This window comes from Mesoplodon mirus (assembly GCF_964341445.2).
Source record: "Mesoplodon mirus genome assembly, chromosome: 7".
In the NCBI taxonomy this organism is placed as follows: Eukaryota; Metazoa; Chordata; class Mammalia; order Artiodactyla; family Ziphiidae; genus Mesoplodon; species Mesoplodon mirus.
Genome location: NC_138983.1, coordinates 79,950,466 through 79,970,135, shown reverse-complemented (window position 1 = coordinate 79,970,135; position 19,670 = coordinate 79,950,466). Strand labels below are relative to the sequence as shown.

The 19,670-nt window shown below is 52.1% G+C and overlaps 1 protein-coding gene and 1 pseudogene across 2 annotated transcripts in view; both read right to left on the bottom strand.

Moving 5' to 3' along the window:
* Positions 1–19,670, bottom strand: part of LOC309808828 (centrosomal protein of 78 kDa-like) — a 1,511,271-nt pseudogene that overhangs the window by 781,073 nt on the left and 710,528 nt on the right. The window contains exon 4 of the transcript in view: positions 959–1,062. The product of the transcript in view is annotated as a centrosomal protein of 78 kDa-like (transcript). The remainder of the gene's footprint in view (positions 1–958; positions 1,063–19,670) is intronic.
* LOC309807996 (BCL-6 corepressor-like) lies at positions 1,432–19,642 on the bottom strand (the record flags this gene model as incomplete). Its single annotated transcript, XM_082628007.1, has 13 exons — positions 1,432–1,723; positions 3,086–3,242; positions 3,407–3,484; positions 3,928–4,073; positions 5,226–5,392; positions 10,274–10,459; positions 10,859–11,040; positions 12,285–12,530; positions 16,032–16,124; positions 16,398–16,499; positions 17,917–18,103; positions 19,290–19,503; positions 19,632–19,642. The coding sequence occupies 13 exons, from the start codon at positions 19,640–19,642 to the stop codon at positions 1,432–1,434; spliced, it is 2,061 nt and encodes a 686-aa protein (XP_082484133.1).

The following is a 19,670-nucleotide window of genomic DNA, read 5'->3' as shown; positions in this document are numbered from 1 at the left end:
TTATAGCCACATTCTCAAAATCATTAACTACAATCTTCCCAAACAGGTAATTGACGAACAGATGCATTCTAAAACTTGTCAGTAACAAAGCGCTATTCCAGTTTACAGCAACAGTTTAATTCTATTTAGATACTAAAACTGAATACACTGAATACTGCAAACGTTATTCCCAACCACTCAGCAAAGTACTACATACCTTTTCAGATATAGGAAAAAAAAGAAAAAAAAGAAAAAGCATACGATTCTTCCTATTTTCATTTCCAAAGATACGTCCCAATCTTAATGATCAATCAGCGATTTCAACGTCAACTATAAACCCAGTATACTGCTGCTGTGCAGTGTACTAGAGCAATGGAAGAGAGAGGACCTCAAACCCTCTGTTCCCTGAAATTCAAAGGCAGGCTTCCTGACCCCTCCAGACCACTACTGGACACAGGGAAGGCACACTAATGTTTCAGGACCCCAACCAACAGTCACCTGCTTTGTGATTACTTCCATGACACACCCTCACCAACACCACTGAGTTTGCTGCTCCTACAGGACGTTACATGTATTTCCTATTTTAACACATACCACAGTGCATCATAATTATGATTGCAGATAGATGTTCTAACAATTGAAAGAGAATGATGACTTTTTTGCTCTTTACATCTTGCTATTTCCCTTCCCATAATACTTCTTGAAGCGAAACCATAAAATATAGACAAACACAAAAAACAGAAAATATACAAAACGTGTGCTTTGCACTTTAACGCAAACTTAAGTAAAATTAGTTCTGACAGTATCCAGCATGACAAACTTCCATGGTACAAATGAGAATGGACCAAGGTTTGAGCAGGTACAGGAGACAATCCAGGCATGAACAACACCAAGGAAAGGTAGACAGGAAGTAACATGGTGTGTAGGAAATCACGAGACCAGTCTGATGGGAAGAGACTTAAACAAGACTGAAACTCACTTTCTAAACCTCCATCTCCAACTGGACAATTCGCAGGACACAGGTGCACCAAAGTGGCCAATTTATTCAATCCCTTTAATATGGAGGAAGAGTTTAAAATTTTACTGGTTTAATTTGCCCCAAAAGCAACTCTCAACAGTTATGGCCTCTGTCGTCGGAGCTTTGTATGAAATTAAGTCAAAGTGTGGAGCTCCTTTGCCTTTTTTTTTTCTCCTTAAAAAAGAAAAGAAACAATTGTTCCGAGTAAAATCAAACATATTCCAAAGCATGTGTACATTGAAAAGTAAAGAAACTTTATTAACAACTTCATAAAAACTGACTTCAAATTTTAAAAAGAAAAAAACATGTTTTGAAGTCCTTCCAACTGGAGTCGTGTCTCATAGTGTCCTTTCTTTACAGAAATAGTCGTATTAGGACACATATGCACAAGGATTAACACCATGACACACTGTACACGGCGGGCCCCGGCGAGCTCACCAGTCGTCGTCTGAGTCCAGGTCTCTGGGGAGAATCCACTCCACGGATGAGCCCAGCAGAGTCTGAAGCTCGTTCATGAACTCCACCAGATCTAAGAGCTCCTTACTTTCTGGATTAAAGGACTCTAGGTCCTTGGGGCAAGAGAATAAGAGACTTGCTGACACTTGCCGGTAGATCTCGGCCTCCGCGATGGTGACAATTTCCACATTTGGGAAATTGCAGCGGAATATGCAGGAGGACATTTGCAGTTTCTTGAGCAGGTCTGAGAGCAACAGCCAGTTATGAGGCCTACACCAGAGAAAGGACAGTGGTTTTAGTTTCCAGCAAAATTAGAGGCGCTCCCAACTATGAACTACCCGTCTCCTGGCGGTGAAAGGGCCTGCTACTTCCACTTTGATTACCCCACCCCCACCCCACTTCTCACTGTCCTTAGAAGATCTACTTCTTCTTTTGTTTTTTTTAATTTTATTTATTTATTTATTTTTGGCTGCGTTGGGCCTGTTGCTGCGCACGGGCTTAGTTGCTCCGTGGCATGTGGGATCTTCCCCGACCAGGGCTCGAACCTGTGTCCCCTGCACTGGCAGGCGGATTCTTAACCACTGTGCCACCAGGGAAGCCCGGAAGATCTACTTCTAGCGGGGGAACTCTGGACTCATGTGCATGTGTTAAGAGACCACCTAGGGCGGATCAGCCAACTTAGACAAAAGCAGGAGCAGCGCCCCTGAACGAGCCTCGTTGCAGGCCACCCCAGTGCTGCCTTGGCTCTGGCCACAACTCAGGTCACCCCTCTCCAAGTAAGTGTACCCCGTTCTAGTCACTGGGGAAAACCAGTCTGTATGCCAACCCAATGGAGATGGCAAACACCTCTTTGACCTCTCCTCTCCTCCGGCCCTCACGGAGAGAGCATGAGAAACACTCGAGGTCACCTGGCTTTCCTTTCCTTTCCCACACCTCCAAGCCGCCCCTCACTGCTGCCGGGAGTGAGGCTTTTTCGAGAAGGGAGGTGGTAAAATCCTTCCTGATGCCCTGCCATGCTTTATGATCTCTATCCCAAATAGAATGTCACCACAAAGGCAGACACGTTCCCAGCCTCAGAGTCCAAGGGGGATGCTACTCCTTAAGCACCAGGGTCAACACACAGCAGAGAAAGGTCTCCTGATGTGTTCACTCCGAAGGGTTGGTCATGGGGCACAGTGGCCCGACCGTGGGGACAAGACTCGATCTAAGCAAATCTGAAGACACATAAGATCCCAGGTGCCACATACGGCTTTCTCTAATCTTATACGAGAAGAGGGTACACATCAGTATCGTCCCGTGGACCTCACGCGCCTTGGAAGGCCCCTATGGTAGCCGTTTGGGGAGGATCCCTTCCCCAAGAGTTTACTGAAACTGTGCAATTGCAGTCGCTGACTCCCGTGTCCTTTGGGCTCTAGGGGTGTGTTCCAATGAGGGCAGTTGGCTGGGGAACCCTCCCACACCCCAAACTTTTCTGGAAAAGTTCCACTGCATTATGTGAGGTCGGTGGACACTTGGTGAGGAATTCACTCACCCCCCAACCCAGCCACCCTCATCTGCTGAAGGGGATTTCTAACTCCTGCCACCCCACAGAGCAGCTGGGCTGGCTCTCGACCACACGCTGGCCACGCTCACCCCTGAGCGACGGACACCTGGACGTTATAACACGGCAAAAGGGGGTCTTCGGAAAATTCAGATTCCAATAGGTCACCATAGGCCTCGTTGCTGTCATCCTGGTCCTCCGGTCCTGGGGGATTTGCTAAAACATCGTAACCACTTTCATCATCTGGTTCTAACCGGGGGGGCAAACAAGAGAGAGGTCAGTAAGCTGGAGCAAGATTCCAGCTGTTCGCCAAAAAGGACCCTGGAAAAATTCTTTCCCAAGCAAGTCCTGCTCACAGCACCACCCCCACCCCCACCCCCACAAGCCCAACTGAAATGAACAAGGCTGCTCACCACACACACAGCTGCCAGAGAACTCCGAAGAGCAACCGGGGTTACCGTCGTCAGGAGCCTGCAGGTTATTTAAACAGTCTGCAGAGAGAGGGGGAGAGAGAGAGAGAGAAACAGAAACAAGGAGAAGATAACGCCTGCTGGTAAGAGGCAAATGCTGCTGGAGTTCGGGAACATCTCACGCTGGGGCTGGTGTCACCTCCTGATAAGTCCCACTGCACATGCCTCCAGGTATCTGACTGAAACCTCCCCACGCGTCCACCCGCCTTCCTGAGGGACTGCCCGCCTCACCGCCCCAGCCTGCCAAACAAAAGCTAGCCTGGCTAGCTAAGAGTTTTCCAGCCCCCCACCTTGCAAAACTCAAAGTATGTATCTCTTCTTTGACAGACTAACGTTGGGCCGCTTTTCCCAGTAAAGGGTCACTTAGAGTAAACGGGGGGTGGGGGTAGGGGGAACCCAGGTGAAAGGCTGTGAAGTCACCGTCTAGATGCTTGAACAAGACCGTGTCTTGACCTCTGCCATACCTGTTAAGAACTTCTCCAGAAGTTCGCTGTGGCTCACTTTCTTGATGGTTCTACCTGAGTACGTAGCCAGGGTAGGATCAGCACCGTAGGAGAGGAGCAAGCGGACAATTTCGAGATGATCATTCTTGACAGCATCGTGGAGAGGCCTAGGAGAGGTGCGGGGGATTACACCTGTGCACGAGACGCTTGCTTCTAAGGACACGGGGCAAAATCGAGCGTGTGTGGCCAAGGCTCGTAGGCGCGCTATTTCACTGAGGAGGTGAGTTTACGGTCGCTGCGACAAATTACTCTGTTATTTCAACACATAACCCTTTACGGGACAGGTGAAGGGACCATCTCAGGCCTAATTCTTCAATGCAAAACTCTCTTAATGCATGGCCCAAGGAGGAACTCAGACAACGATGAAAACGTTTCCAATGAACTTAAATAGTGACAGACTGTAAGAAGGTAACATACGGCGGGGTGGGGGGAAGAACCCCAGCATCAAGGAAGCAGATACGACAAGCCATTGTTACACCATTACAAACAAAACCCAAAAAGTGCAGTTTGTAAAAGAAACTAGGGGCAAAGTGGAACCTCTCCTGAAACCAACTTGGAGATGAGTGATCAACCCTCTCGCCCAGAAGCAGTCGACAGGCAGGGCGAGTTCTCAGGAGGATACAGAGTCCTCCTGCCCGTGTCCGCTGGGGTCAGGAACACTGTCCGCAGTCCCATCCAGAAAGGATGCTATTTGGAAACCACGAACCACCAAATACCTTACGGTTTTGCTCATTTTATGACTGTCAGGAAAGCCCCAGTGCCCTGCCTCGTGGTGGCATCCCAGGTACAACCGGGAAGATGCTTGGGCTGACTCAGACCTGGGCCTCTGGCCAATAAACCGAGGTCAAGGACAGAGTGGGGGCCAGGCCCGGGGATGTGGGTGGACACGGCAGGTCCTATCAAGCCAGTTGCCACTGGACCTGTCTGTACTCCTGCAACTTTCAACTCACATATATGTTCAAGATTGAGATTCAACAGACGCTGGTGAAGAGTCCAGGGTCTTAAAAGAGAACACCCCTGATTATTCATGCAGGCTCAACATTTTCAGGGACTTCTGTCCATAAGAGCGTCACAGACTTTTAAAGTTCTATGTAAATTTGCCAGAAAGATCTGTCCGGTTCCATTCTAGAGGACTCCGCCATCAGTGTGCTTACATGGCACTCACTCTCCATCTTTCCTTCTGGGGTTCCCCGCACACCCTGAGAACCACTGCCTATGCCCCAGCAGGGCCAGGCCAAGAGCGCAAGACCGCCACTGACCCGGTTCCATCCTGGGCACTGCAGTTGACATCGGCGCCATATTCAAGGAGGTGTCGTACGATGTTGAGCCAACCTCTTGCACAAGCCTCGTGCAGGGCACAGTAACCCGCGTTGTCGCAGTGGTTCACATCACAAATCTTGTTCTCCAGGCAGTACAAGACCACTTCCTACGGGGAGAGGAGAGGAGAGGAGAGGAGATACCATCAGACCACCATACAGTGAACCTTGTAAGGGTGACCTCCCCATAGCTTGGCGGTGCCCACTTTCAAAGGCATACATCCTTGGGGCCAAAAGCCCACCATGGCGCGGGCAGGCGGCAGGCATCCTGCTGGGGGGCGAGAGTGCGTGACAAGGGCTTGGAGATGCAGACAGTGTTGTCTAAGGCTCTGCTGCACCAGTGGCCTGGCCACGGACAAGTTACCCTTGAACTTCTCCAAGCTTCCACAGGGCTGCTGAGAGGACGCATTCGGATAACGATGAGAGCCCTCAGCCCAGGGGCCGACGTGACCAGTACAGAGGTGTCACGGCTGCTAACATCTTAGATGACACATTGCCAAGCACAGACCATTCTCACTTGATGGGTCTGTTCGGTCAGTGGCAGTGGACGATAACACAAGTTTAGATCAAAGTATGGATGACCAACACTTAAAGAGAGCTTAAATCAGCCAGAGAACATTCCCCAGCTTAGAGAAGCAGGGACATGCAGGTCAGCTACATCCTCGCGCCCCTTGTTAAGACCCCAAATCAGAACCTGGGCCTCAGATGCTCTTGTCTGTACGTTAAGTAGAGTTAAAGAGAAGCTCTCTCCCTCCATTCTCGAGGAATGACCCAAAATGCCTCCAATAACCCCACCCTCTATTTTGCCTCACTCCACCCTCTCGGGGCAGAATCAGTCTTAATATTCTCATATTTACTCAAGTTAATGACAGGAACCTGATACACCACAGGCTGCAACCTCCACATTTCAAGAATCAAATAAAACGTTCACAACCCACCCCCCCCAGAGATGTTCTGTGTCAACACTGTGCATTAGAATCACTGTTATTAACCTTATTTCTTTGGCTTGTTAAAATATTAATATGAACCACTCCCAGTAAGCAGAGCAGGAATTTATTCAATGTTTTATTACCTTAAGAACGTTTTCAGACACATCGAAAGCGTTTGCCACCAGAAAACACGTTATACTGTTTATACTGGGTAAGTTGTGCCCAGCAGAGAGCTGTCAGGTTCTGAGAGCTGGGAGTAGGCAGAACATGCATGTGGCCCAACACATGGTCTGCTGGTAAGGGGGGATGGGATGGGGTCAGAACAGGCCTCCTTGTGACATCTCTCAGGTAACTCATCTGTTAAACCTAAAACGGGGGTCATTCTAGCCGCCCATAAGTGCGAGATGGGTTCTGTAAAACCTTTTATGCCCTTTGGAGGACACGCCAATCAAAGGTGACCACTCACTTGGGAGAGAACTAGAATGTTCCATTTGCTTACCACGTGAACCCAATGGGGCATGCTGGTAAACCTGGCCATCAGTGCCCTGTTACTTCAGGTCACTGCAGCAGCTCCCTTCCAAAACAAGAGGAGGAAGACAAAAGGCACGCCCACGAATGCGTTTCTCCGTTTACATCCCAACCTGCCAGAAAGCCCACAATCCTCTGGGCTCCCAGGCCACCTGCCCCGAGCCCTGGTATCCAGGATACCGCATGAAGCTGCTGCGCTTTTAGCAGGCCCTCACTAGCCAGACTTGAGTGGACGGCTGCAAGCTAATGAGTTGTGTGCCCCAGCCAGGGAGAGGCCCTGTCACGTGGCTCTGGGATCATGTCTGAAGGCCACCAACTGCTGTGCACACATCAATTTACTCAACCCAGGGTTTATTTGCTGTGACAATCATGGCCTTCACCTGGAAACCTTCATCACTACTAGGGCCGATTCAAGGGTACCTAGAAATGAAAGGCCGTCCAAGCTGGTGGGTAAGTCAACTCTCTTCTCCTGGAAGATGGCAGCAAAGGCAGCAGTAGCCCCACGGCCAGGTCAGACTTTTTGCCACGGGCTGTCCTAACTCAACCACGTTGATCCCACTGTTTACACAGTGGTTCCCATTCCCCCAGATGAGGACGTCTTCTGTCACCCACAGGAACCCAGGAGATAGCAGGAAAGGAAGGTAGTACTATCCTCATTCAACACTTGGAAACTGAGGCCCAGAGATATTAAACCCCAAGTTCAATTAACATGAAGTACTAGACCTATAACTCAGGTCTTTGGTACCTGGTCAGCTGGGAAGATTCAAAAGGCCCAAGAGGGCCCCAGTTAGAGGGATGCAATCCAGCTGTGACGAGCATCCCACAGGCCTTCTCTGTTGGGGGTCAAGTGGGCTAACTACACTCTCCTAGCTAGGAGGGTGATGGCCTCTAAATGGATGGCAACCATCGCCACCGACACTTTCTCTAACTGAAAGGTGAAGAGGCGGGGCGAGTCTGTCCACGCAACACATTCCTTGGTTTATTTTCTCCGCTAGAAATAAACGGGACTGTCTGAAGGGCAGCCCAGCCATTCCCGAGCAAAGTCAAACTGCTTTTGTCGGACAGCTCTCTGTTCAGCGGCTATAAGCCGAATGCCATTACCCACAAAATGTAACCATAAAGGCCATAAGCCCGACGTTGTTAGTTAATTAAATGCCTCATTAACTTTTTAAAAAGCATGACTTATTCAATTCATAGAAAATTTAACCATCACCGCTAAAGGCACAAGCATGTGGTTGCACACTGGCGTTTTAGCCTAAGAAATAGAAGCCTTTTTCCCAGGAGGGAAAGGTTTGAGGTCTTTGGCCACGCAAGTGATCTATTTAACGCGGATCTGAAGCCAGAGTGTGTTTCTAAACTTCCAGAACCACATTATAATGACATAAAGCTCAGACAGCCTTTGTACTGCACATGGTATCTTTGGCTAAGCAGAAGAAAATAACCAAGAATGCTAAAGACAAAACTTCAGGAAAACCCTCCCAAACCACACCCTTATCTGCTTAAGCAAACTGTCCTTCAATTTTAAAAGGTTGAAGCTGCCACATCTCCCAACTGGGCCATCAGCCCAACATTTAAAATTCTGCCCAGAGAAATCCCAGAAAGTTGGATTCAAAGTTGAAAGCGTTCATCTACTTGTCACAATGTTCAGCATCAACACTGGTGATCTGTGGAATCTACATATTGAAATTTACATTTGAAGAAAAAAACAAATCCCACCGTAAACATTCCCAAGGCTTCCTGTGCAATCAAAGGCCAGGTAGCCTAAAAAAGTATGGATCAAGTGCCCCTTGGTCCAGGCCTCAGAGCCACCAAACCAAAATGGAAACTGTCTTAGAGGACCAACGAGGGTCTTTTGACGTCTCTGGTCCCAAAGGGAGGCTGCTGGAAATGATGCCAAGTTCACAGGTGGGGCTCGGAGCCCCGCCCTCCACGGCGGGTGCAGCAGCACCCCGCCACCCCCATCTCCAGCATTTGCTGGAAGCGGGAGTCTACTTTCTCAACCCTAGCCCAAAAGTTGGGGTTAGGGGTCTCCCCCCCACCTCCAGCGTTTGCTGGAAGCAAGGAGACTATTTTCTCAACCACGGGGGGTCTAGCTCAACACTATGTGCAACATCTGCTCTGTCCTCCTAGGCGCCCGCTCTCAGCTCTTGGGAAACCAACTGGGTGCTCCTTGGACTTCACCTGCAAGTAACTGCGCTAACTACCACAAAGTGCTCTCTAGCTAATGGAGAGGTCTCCAAGAGACGTGTAGATATACACAAGAGCACATTCAACCCACAACAACAACAAAACACCCCCAAACTAAGCATAGCCCTAGTGCTTCCAACTTCCCACCCACAGTCAGGCCTTAGGGCCAAGGCAGGCACACTTCCAAGGGCTCACGGCACTATGGACCGGCGTGGGGGGACACGACGGGAGACGGGGGACAGGGGCACAGAGCTGGCTGAGGGTGTGGGCGCCAGGGCTCCGGGCCAGCCTGGGTCCTGCCACCCCAGTGCTCAGCCACACCTCCACGCTCAGCCTGCTGAACCGCGTTTTACTGTCACCATTCAACTCCCAGAGGGCTGATGCCAGCACAGAAAAATGCCTTTGCCCTGTGGGCTATCACATCACAATTGCTACTGACGAGTATGGTGGGGGAACTGCACAGGGCATGGAGAGGCATCTGTCTCACAGAGGTTTTGAACTGTAAAAAGGGCAATTCCAGTGTGAGCCAGTCTTGCTGAGGAGCGTGGTGGGCTGTGGAGCACTGCTGGATTGCTACCTGTACGGGGATCAGCTAACCCCTCTGAGGCTCAGTTTCCTCATCCGAGAGTGGGCTAGTACTCGTTACTCCCAAGTGAAGATGTTAACAGGGTGAAAGGAGTTACTACAGATCACACGGGCTTAGGCAGATATCAGCTCTCTTTCTGTGTTGCTCTAGCAATAGAGGCCATCACTGTCATCAGCCGTGCTGGGTTGGGATACAGCAGTGTGGACAGGGAGTTCTGTGCAAGGCTCAACCCCTGCTCCCCGCCCATCAGCCCTCGGCTCCCGTGCCCTCTCAGAAAGAGACTGCTCAGGTCTGCCCCACTCCCACCCCTACTCTGCACAGACACGTCCCACCCGCTACCCCACAGGGGCATCACTCTGCCCCAAACAGCACAAGTTAGTAGAGCTAATAACTACTCTCCTTCTTGCTATTCAGAATCCAAAAGGCTCATTAAAATTCCCCTGGTCGCCAAGCCCTGGGTTAGGTCAGATTTTATATCAGAGATAAGTGAGCCAGACTGGCCGAAGCAGCCTACCTGCCTGAACGGGAACGGAACATCAGAGAGGCCTGCCTTTCTTTTCACACCACGACTGAACAAGCCACCAAAGAGCCCGCAGTGTGAGCGGGGCCAACGCAAACACCCTGCTGGAACACCCAGCCCAGCCCGCCACGTGGAGGGGGCTGGGCTCTGAGACCCGCCCCCCATCCCCAGCCAGTGTGTCCCCCACCCAAGGAGCAGCAGCCGGCGGATCCTGATCCGGGGCACCCACAAGGATGCTCACCTCGTAGCCAAGCCGGGAGGCCTGCTGTAGGAGGGTCTCGCCCGCGTTCTTATTGACAATAAGTCTCCGCGCTTCCGGTGGCATCGGGCGGGACTGGGTGGTCTCTGGAGGGGAGCTTGAGCATGTCAGCTGCGAGGCCTGGGAAGCTGGTAACAATTGCTGCAAACGGTCCAAGGGCTTCTGGTCCTGCTTGGCTGGCGAAAGATCATAGTCGGAACTGGGCTCAGGCCGCTTTCAAAATCTCCGGACGGTCACCTATCACGAAACCAGGCAGCGCACACATTTCAGGCTGTCCTTCCAACACCCGCCTGGTTCGCCTCCTCCCTGAGTTACAAACCTGAGTGGAGGAAAGCACTTTTCCTCCTCTCTGTCTGGGGGAGGCGGGGCGCGAGGAAGGGGTTGCATTTTTACTAGCTGGAAACTTCACCACCACCCAGGAGACAGGTCCCCTAGGAAGGGGCAGGGACGTTTTGTGGGGAGGGCTTCAGGAAAAGGAAAGCTTTGTCCCCAGAAGCAGAGAAGTAAGCAGGCGGGATGTGCCTGCACAGGCCCGGGGAGCGGGGGAGAGCCAGGGGCAAGAGGTACCTTGCCATCCGCATTGTCCACGTAGGAGTCCCCTGGCAGCGGCAAGCCCCGCCTGGGCTCCTGAGGGATCAAATGCTTGGTTTTGCACGGTCGCTTCCCGGATGGTTTCTCGCTGTTGTCGGTGTATTTCTGCGGCAGGGGCGAAGGCTGCCAATCCATTTCTCCGTCCGTGCACAGCACATCTGTCAGGGGGAGAAGCAGCGGGCGTTACACAGTTGTAGCCGGTGAGGAAAGAAAAGCCCATTGTTAGCACTGATCGTTGGAGCAGCTTCAGTTTTTAAAGATATACCAATTATGTTTTCAAAGCACTAATATTTTAATCATCCCACATTCAACCGGCAAATAGGCTAGCCCACGAAACGCCAAATGGCAAGTCGCTTCAAAGGGCCGCAAGAGAGGGCAGAAGCCAGCCCTTCTTGCGCTCCCGTCCCCACCCGTGGGGGGCCTGGGTGCTCGGGACAGGGCGACTGGGGACAGCCTGAGGCTGGAATGAGGGCACTGACAAGCGCCCGGGGTCACCCAAGACTTCCCTTCCTGCCCAGCCGCGGGCTGGGTGATGAGGAGCAGCCCAGGAAGTCGAGCTCCCGCCTCACTGTCCATTCCATAAGGAAGTGTGCAGGCTGAAAGGACCTCATGAAGAAAACTCCCCGCTCGCCACACGCTACTCTTGTCAACTTGGATGGCGCTCAGGTCCCCTCCAGGGCCGTTTCCCACAGAGGGCGAGTGATCCACCCTCCAGGAGCGCCCCCCGCCCCGTGCGTACCTTGTTCATTGTCACTGCATTTAAGGGACTCCTCCAACCAGCTGCTGTTGCTTTTGGCCTCTGCCCTTTTCCTGCCAGGTTTCTCTTCGGAGATGCTATTGCCCTGGGGGGTGACCGCAGGCTGAACCGCCTGGGTCACTTCCTTCCTGCCCTGCCGGCCAGGTTTGCTCTCTGCTCCCCCCGTCCTCTAAGGTGCAGCAAGCGGCGCTGCTTTCTGGGATGGAGCCCTGTTAATTCAATGCACACCTCAGGTTGGTCAGCTCACTATAATGTGGCTCTTCTAAGTGGTTAGAGGAACTGTTTGTCATTTCCCTCTCAGGCCAGTCAGCTAATGGAGAAGTAACTACAAATTAATGAAGAAGCCCCCCGGGGCAGGGGTGGGGGTGGGGAACAAACTGTCTTACACATCACTAACAGGGGTGGGGGAGGGGACGGGTGTGGTCACTGTGTTGGCTGGAACTTGTCACCAAGTCTCGGGAGGGGGCCTATTTGCCTTTGGCCACCTTTGGGCTCCAGCCCCTGCACCTGGCTTTGGGGGGGTGGGGGGTGGGGAAGGTGTGAGTGGCTCCCCCCAGGGCTCCAGGGTGGGACTGGAACTTTCCACTGCTCCGCTCCAGGACTTCCGTAGGGTGCCCTGCGGGCCCGAAGCCAAACCGAGCTCACCTTTGGAGACCCGTCTCCGCTTGGCTTTCAGCAGAGAGTCCTCTGGGAGCCCAGTGGTCTCAGTGTGGTTCCTATCGCCAAACACCTTGCGCTTTCTGTTCAGCCGGAGGGTGGGGCTGCGTGACGCGTCCGGGGCCGCCTGGTCGGCGGGGGACTCTCTGGGGGGCCCCGTGTCCATGTCCTCAGGAAGATCACTGTCTTCTGGGGCTTCAAAGCGGTCAGGTTTGCTTCCATCATAACACTCCCCTAGGGGAGGGGAGACAACCCGGAAAGGAGGGAACAAAGGTCACCAGGAGCAGGCAGGACCCCCATGCCCAAGGCAATCTGCTACCAACAGACCGCCCCCCTTTGGAGACCAGGGGCCTCACACGCCGGAAGCACAAAACCCTCAGAAAGACGTCCCGAAGGAAGGACAGCTGAACACAACCAGCAAAGAAAGCAGAAAATGAGGCGCGTAGTCCACTCACAATCCATCCTTCAAGGGTCAATGTGAGGCATCTACACCATACGTCTATAGGCATGTGAGATCACTCCCTAACTGCTTAACTCTCCAAGGTGGCTTACTTTTAAAGGGGGGTGAGTGACCTCACAGTAAGATCCAACCAATCAGGGCAGAGCTACAAATGACTATGGAAACAGCTGCTAGTCAACAAAAAAGGCTGATGTCATCAAGAGACCAAATAGCCCCCAACTGCCATCTACACAGACATAGCACCAATGTTCACTTGGGTCAGCAGGGGCGAGGGTGAAGAAAAAGGGTAGGGAAAGAATGGTGGGAGGCTGGGAAGCTGGGGAGACCAAGGCAAGAGGAGCCTGGCAAAGGGAAAGGAAAGGCTTCCTGGTGCACACACAAGGGTCAAGGGCAATTTCAAAGAACTCAACCAGATTGCTACAAGTCCGTCTGTCCTCTTTCCACACCCGTGGGGGGAAAAGCATTTCACTGCCATCGAGGGGCTGCTCCTATTTCCTGTCTAGGAAGAAGGCCCTCAGTGACACCAGTCACCCACCTGGCACGTCTCCACGCCTTCCTTCCCAGGCAACAAGCATCTAAGGACATTTCAAAGACAAGACTCCAACCCCCTTCATGGGGGTGGGGTGGGGGGGGGGTGCGGCGGGCAGGGCTGAACTGCTTGCTCCTGCCCCCTCTGCTCAATCTAGCATCCACTTGGGGCTTTTCCTCCAATCAGCCCAGCCTAACATCACTCCTCACTTTTGCTCTAGCCAAAGAAACAGTTCAACTGCTTTGCTAGTCACATTGTTTCTAACACACAAAGAATTCCATAATGATCACTGTGCTGTTAAAGAGTTCCCCGAAGATGACCCTGTGTCCATCACCGGCCGGGGGTGGGGGTGGGTGTATGAGTTTGGTATTTCGTTAACACCTGAGCTAAGCTCCCACAGCCCGTTTTTCTAGATGAAATCATGGACACACCCCTCACATGCTGCTCGCATTTCTCCTCCTCTCCCTAGACCACTTCAAGTATCACTCCCACTTCTGCCCAGCCGGCTGGTCCCCTGATCAGCCTCTCTTGGGGGCATTCCCAGCATTTAATGGCAGCCAGTTGTGGGGATGAACCTCACCCTGGCCTGGGCTAGCCTGACCTGTGTTCTCAATGGTGGAACACACTTAGCTTTTCTCCAAGGGTATCCCAAGGTGGGAGAGATCCCCATCTACTCTTGCCGGAATGGTGGAATCACCCCAACCGCGAGGGTCTCCTGCCATGGCAGCAGGAGAAACCCCAAACTCCTGGCCTGTGCTTACGGGTGATGCAGCCCAGGCTACCGCAGGCCTGGTGAAGACGGCGTGCTGCAACTCTCACTCCGGCTGCTCTGTGACCCTCTTAAACACTCGGGCAGGAATGGCGCCACTTTACAACTCGGCCCCCCTCACTTGTAAAGTGGGAATGTTACTGCTAGCCTCCCTCCAGGGGTGGGCTTCATAATCACGGGCCGGGCTCAGCACAGAGAAAGGCTGGAAAAATCCCTTTAACCAAAAGATGCCAAGACTTTCAGACCAGCCTGAATCTCAGGCCTGAAATGTAGGAAATTTTAAGAGGTGAGCCCTGCTGGTTACACCATTGGACTTCTCGGGTCCAATCTGGTCCAATCAGCCTTCCCTAAAAGCTCCGTGGGAGGGCATCCATGGAGGAATGGAAGGGCTACCTTAAGAACCCCCATGTCCAATTTGAAAGTTTCTTTTTCCAAACTAGGTCCATCCACCCTTCCCCCAACCCCGGAGCCTTTTAGGGCAAAGATCTCAATTCCCCTCAGCTAAGGCCCCCCAAGACCTTACGCTAGTGTGACCTTACCCAGGCCACTAATAACCCTGAAGGACACCCACCCCGACTGCCCAAGATGCCCATGGCCACCAGCTATGGGGTAGAGGCTCCGTGTCACTTGGAGCTTCTCAAAGACTGTTCTAACCACGACCCACAGGAGGATGACCCTTGAGGGCAAAGGAGATGGGGAGATAAATAGATACACGGGGATCCTAACCATCAGGCTTTGCCATCATTGCTACTTTTGGCCCTTCTAAAAGTGGGAAGCCATGTGCCCTTGGTCACCCAGTCTAAGCAAGATGTGAACGTGGTCCCTGCAGCATGGTCCTATGACTCACAGCACATATATCCCAAATGCATTATGGTTGTACCACAGCATCACCTCACAGAAGCATCAGCACAGCAACATTTACAAGTCACTGTGGCAGCAAAGCACCCTCACCACGGTTGAGCCATGCCCAGTGAGGCCTAAACAAGGTGAGAGGGTTCTGAGTCGCTGGAAGGCTCCCCAGGATTAAAATCCCCTTCTCTGTAGCTTAACTATAGTAGCACCTCCAGTCAGGGCTAACCTTGATCAAAGTTACACCCGCTACACAAGGGGTGCAGGGACCTCTGTTCCAAAGTAGTTTACACACGTGCAGGTGCTCAGCTGGAAGAGAAGTTCCCTGAGCAAAGAAGTTTCATGAAGCCCCTCGACTGAGGCTTCCTCCAGCTCCTGGCCAGGCACTGCCACTGAGCAGGTCCTAGGCCTGTCCCAGCCAAGTGGTTGGCAAGGGAGATGGTTACTCCAAGTTTGAGAAGGAAGGGACCAATGCCTCCTTGCCCCGCCCCATCTTCAAATGCCACTGAGGGTTCCTAGTGATGAACTTCCAAGTCTGAGGAACCTCCAAACTCATTTGGTGAACTTCCAAAATAAAAATTTCACTCAGCCACCCATGTGATCATAAAGAATAAATGAGTGTCTCGGCCACTGTGTTTTCAAGTTAATTTCTTTTTTAAACAAGCCCCTAGCAACAAGATGCACCCGCACCAGGACAACCAGGGCCACGCAAACAGCACCCACCACCTTGGAAGCTCCTGGTCCCTCCATGGGTAGGGGCTGCCTCAGAAGGGGGAAGGCATCTTGAAGGCATCCTGGACCCTCTCTGGGACCCCTGCCCGCCCCAAATCCCCGCCCCAGCTCCCATGTGCTCACAGCTCGGCTCTCGGCCACACCGACACCCATGAGAAGGACCTGAGCCCGTATCAGCTCAAGACATGATGGCCCAAGAACAAGAAGGCCCGTTCATATCCAGCTGAATGGAATGAACACCTGCTGTGCCTTGGATGTGGAGGCCGTGGTAAGAACAGTGGCCCCTTCAGGTGACCTTTCCTGACCAGCTAGTTACAAACCCCACGTCTCTACAAGACAGAGGGTGGGTGGGGAACCCACCTCCATTGCCCCAATCTTTCAAACGGAGCCCCTCACCTTCCCCAACCCTTCTCCTGCCCTCCCATGGTGGCGATTCATGGCTCACTGGGCCATGTCCCGGGTGCTCCAGGAAGAGACCCGTCGGTCGGTCTGAGATTGGAGGCAGGCGGTGGGGGGAGGGGGCTTTCGGAATCATCTGGGGCTCAGGCCCTGCTCCCCATCAGCCACACCGAGTTCTCGTCTCCAAGCTCAGCAGGAAAGACTGGGAAGGACGCACACAAACGTCTCTGGGAAGAAGGGCGGGTGAGGCCACTGAGACATGAAGGGCAGCGGCCACCCTGGGTTTGGCCACGTTGCTGGAGAAAAGGGCGAGAAGACTCGAGGCCGGTTAACTGCCCGCTCCCTTCCTCCAGCCTCCCTCACCGTCCACCCAGAACAGGCAGGTCCCCTCCTCAGAAAAGTGCATCCCCGTGAACTTGGCCTTGCCCACTTTTACCACGTCTCTCTGAGAAACTTCCCCAAGAGCTGAGTTATGAGGCCACTCAGGAGAGTAAGGGCTGCGTGTCAGCTGTGAGCACAGGCAAGGAGGGAGGCCTTCTTGCTGCTTCACTCCAGGGTGGCCTGGACCCTCCGTTTTTCATTCCAATCCCGAGGGGGAGGAGCTCGGAATCGTCTACTCCAGGCACATCAAGAGCCCCATCCCTCGGGTAAGGCCGCCACTGACTAGCCCCAGAAATCCCCTTCTACGGGAGCCACGTAGGACAAACCGGTCCCGGTGTGGCTTACCCAGAACCCTGGCCACAGGCCTTTGTCTGACCCCAAAGATGAGCTGGGGCAGGGCAGTGCTCCAAGCAGCACAGAGAAGCACACGCTGCTGCTGACCACAATTTTCCCGAACTGCATCAGGCACCCACGACCTAAGCATGCGGGCGAACGCCGACCCTACGACTGGGTCCAAGGGCCTGGGCCTCCCAAACGTGCCCACCACCCCCAACTGTCCCGTCTCAGGAGGATTTCACGCCCACCCTGTCCTCGACGTTCACCTAGGTGCCCTCACTCACCATCACCGGTGAGGTTTCTGGGGTCCGGAGCAGGCTGCAGGCCACAGGCCACAGGCCACAAGCATGCACACTGAAGAAAGCGGGAGAAAGACCTCCACTTGCTGCCAACACATCTCATTAGCCCAGGAAGTCTCGAGGGCAAAGCCCGAAGTCAACCCCAGTGGGGGAGCAGCTGATGGGACCGCAGAGTGTGACTCGAGGCAAACACTAGCTTTCTCTCCAATTTGGCCTCCAAAACAGAATACACCCCATCTGGTAGGAAGAACGCCCTCGTTGATCCCACGCCCTTGGAGCGTGCTGTCAACTCCTAATGACTGCAAACAAGCCTGCCACAGAAAATAATTATGCTCATCTTTCTGGTGCCTTCATCAGCCCTCATCTCATTTGAACGAAACCTCTGCCTTTGGAGGGAGAATCCGAGTACTCTCCACTCCCTCCCATAGGAGACTGTCACTCTGGAGGGTCTGGCTCTGGCTGCAAGTGTCATTCCACTGCTACCAAAAACCCGTATCCGTACCTGCTACAAAACAGAACACATACCTGCTATGCTGGAGGTCTTGCACCGCCATTCCTCTGCTCTACTGTATCAGACTATTACTAACTACAGGACTAGCATTGCTCCGGAAAAAGGAGATGCGTGCCAGGAAACAACATTTCATAGGTGCTTCACTCCTGGATGCCGCAACGCTCAAAAGGACAACCAGCCTTGCAATCCACAGCTGGGAAGGGTGGCCAGAGCAGCCCGTTCTCCGAACAGCCAGCACCCAGACGCTGGGCCGTCGGAAGCGTATTGTTTCCTCTCACCTCCCTCGGCACTGGGGGAGGAACCGCCCCGTTCCCACCGACGTGGTACCACACGCGAGCCGCCTGGGTTCACTTACATCTCTCACTGTCGTTCTGGTCGGCAATGGCCTCCTCCAGGGCGACCGACTTTGGCTTTTTGTCCTGACTTCCTTTCAGCCTTTCCCAGTCAGCGGGGCTGAATTTGCGCACCTCGGAGTCTTTGGTCGTCGGGTGGCCACCTTCTCGCTCTTTCATCTCCAACTCTGAGAAGCGCATCACTGCACGCTACAAAGAGAACGGAGATGGAAAAAAGACACACCTTACCACCAAAGCTATTTCACTGCCCTTACCTTAAAGGAAAGTATCTGCAAAGAAAAGTTTGCCCAAAACCAACCACAATTTATGATACAACTGAGATATTTTAAAATTGAACGATAAAAACGTAAGAGTGTCTATGTGTAACTAGTCACACACTCTTTATTCGTAAAGCCGTATGTATGTAGAGATATATGTGGTGTGTATGTATAGCCATACATACACTGTGGCATACAGACAGACATTCTCTTTCGAAGGTAAATAAAACAAAACAAAAATACAACGCAAAGAAAGCGAAACAAAAACACAACAGAAAAGAAAACAAATGCACAATGAATAAAGACGACCATGGCCCACAAACTTCCCTTTGTATATTTGGAAATGAAATTTAACTCAAAAGGTTTATGGAAGATTCTAGTAATAAAAATTTGAAGAACTGACCTCACAGTAAGCAGCGGGTAGACATAAAATACTGTCCTCTTGTAATCCTTCCATCTATGTAATTAAAATGGGCACTCAATGGATCATTTAGATAACTTCATCCATTTTTATAAGCATGAACCAATTTTTTTCTGAACATTACAAAACAATTTGGCTTTATTTGTCTTTTAATTAAAAGTAAAATACCTTAAGGAAATTCCTATACAACATCTATCATTCACTAGCAAGTTAAATACATACTCTATCCCTTTAAGCAAGGTTTGTGTTTTTGTTTTTTTTTGTTTGTTTGTTTTTTTGGTGGAAAAACAAAATTGCACGAATCTCACAGACATGCGGCCGCTACACACCTCCACCAAGTATCACGTGAGGCATTCTGAGCAGCGCTTTTAGGTATATTTGTTAACGTACAGTAACGGCAGAGAAATCAAAGCGACTGATAGGTAAACGTCACGCAGTCTTTTAGACATCCTTCGCAATAATTAAAACTTCCGTTATCAGCATTCGAGTGGAGTTCGCTTAAAATCTACAGAATAACTTCAAGTATCCACTTACGTCCCCTTACTGGACACATTTCAAACATTTAAATTATCCTAAGCTTCATTAACCAAATCAGCCCGGTGTCCTGCCCTATCATACCCCCGGCCCCCTCCTCTTCACACATTAAAAAAACCTGACAACTGGTCAGGCTCCTGAAATTCGGGTGAGGGGGGCTCACCTGCAATGCCCGCTGCTCCCGGCCGAGCTGACTGGAGTCTGCGTACAGTCCGGTAGCGACACACTTGAACCGGGCACCCACGTAACCAGCGGAGTTTGCGATTCTCTTTGCCAGCTTAGATGGCTTTGGTTTCAGAACTTTGCCATCGGTTGATCCTGCCTCGTCAGCTCCGTCTTTGGTGTAGGTGGGGGTGACGTCCACACTCGGTGGGGCACTGCCCACACAAAATGGTTTGGGATCCTCTTGGGTTTTCCCGAAAGTGACCGCAGAGCCGTCGCTCCCCAGGGTCGGCTCCAGGAATGGAGTCGAGACCGGCGTCGCCAGGTTCTCCTTGTTGGTTACCGCTGGAACATTCTCCTTGCTTAAGCCGGAAACTGGCTG